Source organism: Trypanosoma conorhini (genome assembly GCF_003719485.1).
Source record: "Trypanosoma conorhini strain 025E chromosome Unknown Tco_14.4_contig_00880, whole genome shotgun sequence".
Taxonomy (NCBI): domain Eukaryota; phylum Euglenozoa; class Kinetoplastea; order Trypanosomatida; family Trypanosomatidae; genus Trypanosoma; species Trypanosoma conorhini.
In genome coordinates, this window is record NW_021704928.1 from 4,350 (window position 1) to 4,836 (window position 487).

The 487-nt window shown below is 61.8% G+C and overlaps 1 protein-coding gene across 1 annotated transcript; it reads right to left on the reverse strand.

Annotated features, from left to right (window-relative positions):
* Positions 1 to 486, reverse strand: Tco025E_08802 (uncharacterized protein; the record flags this gene model as incomplete). Its single annotated transcript, XM_029375641.1, has 1 exon — positions 1 to 486. A coding segment is annotated over one exon (486 nt), but the record flags the coding sequence as incomplete, so codon positions are not given.
* Position 487: the final 1 nt, after the last annotated feature.

The following is a 487-nucleotide window of genomic DNA, read 5'->3' on the forward strand; positions in this document are numbered from 1 at the left end:
TGCTGCGGTGGGAGGAGCGGCGATGGCTGGCCGTGCGCTGTTGGCGTGCGCCCTCTGCGCGCTGTGCTGCGCCGCCGGCGGGGGCTGGGCGTGGGATAATAATATTGCGTCTATGAGCAGTCTGTTCTTGGGGCTTCGCGATTCCAGCGGTGTTGGCAGCGGAAAAGTCTCTTCAGGGGAACAGCCGCAGACGGCCCAGGGGCCGCAATCGCCAGCAACGCAAGTAACACGGGAAGTCAGTAAAAACGGGGGCTCGCCACCCACTTCGCCAAAACTAAAAGAAGAAGAGTTGTCATCATCGACGGACCCAAAACAAGAAGAAGATGTAAACCCCACAGGCGGCACAGCAGAGAAGCATCGCAAGATGAGGCGCATGGGGGAAAAGGGGATGACAGTCCCAACCGCGCCTTCAGCAAACCCCGGAGTGGCAGGAAGCCCCGCACAGGTGCCGGCACCACCATCGCCTGGCACACCGCAAGCGAGCCCG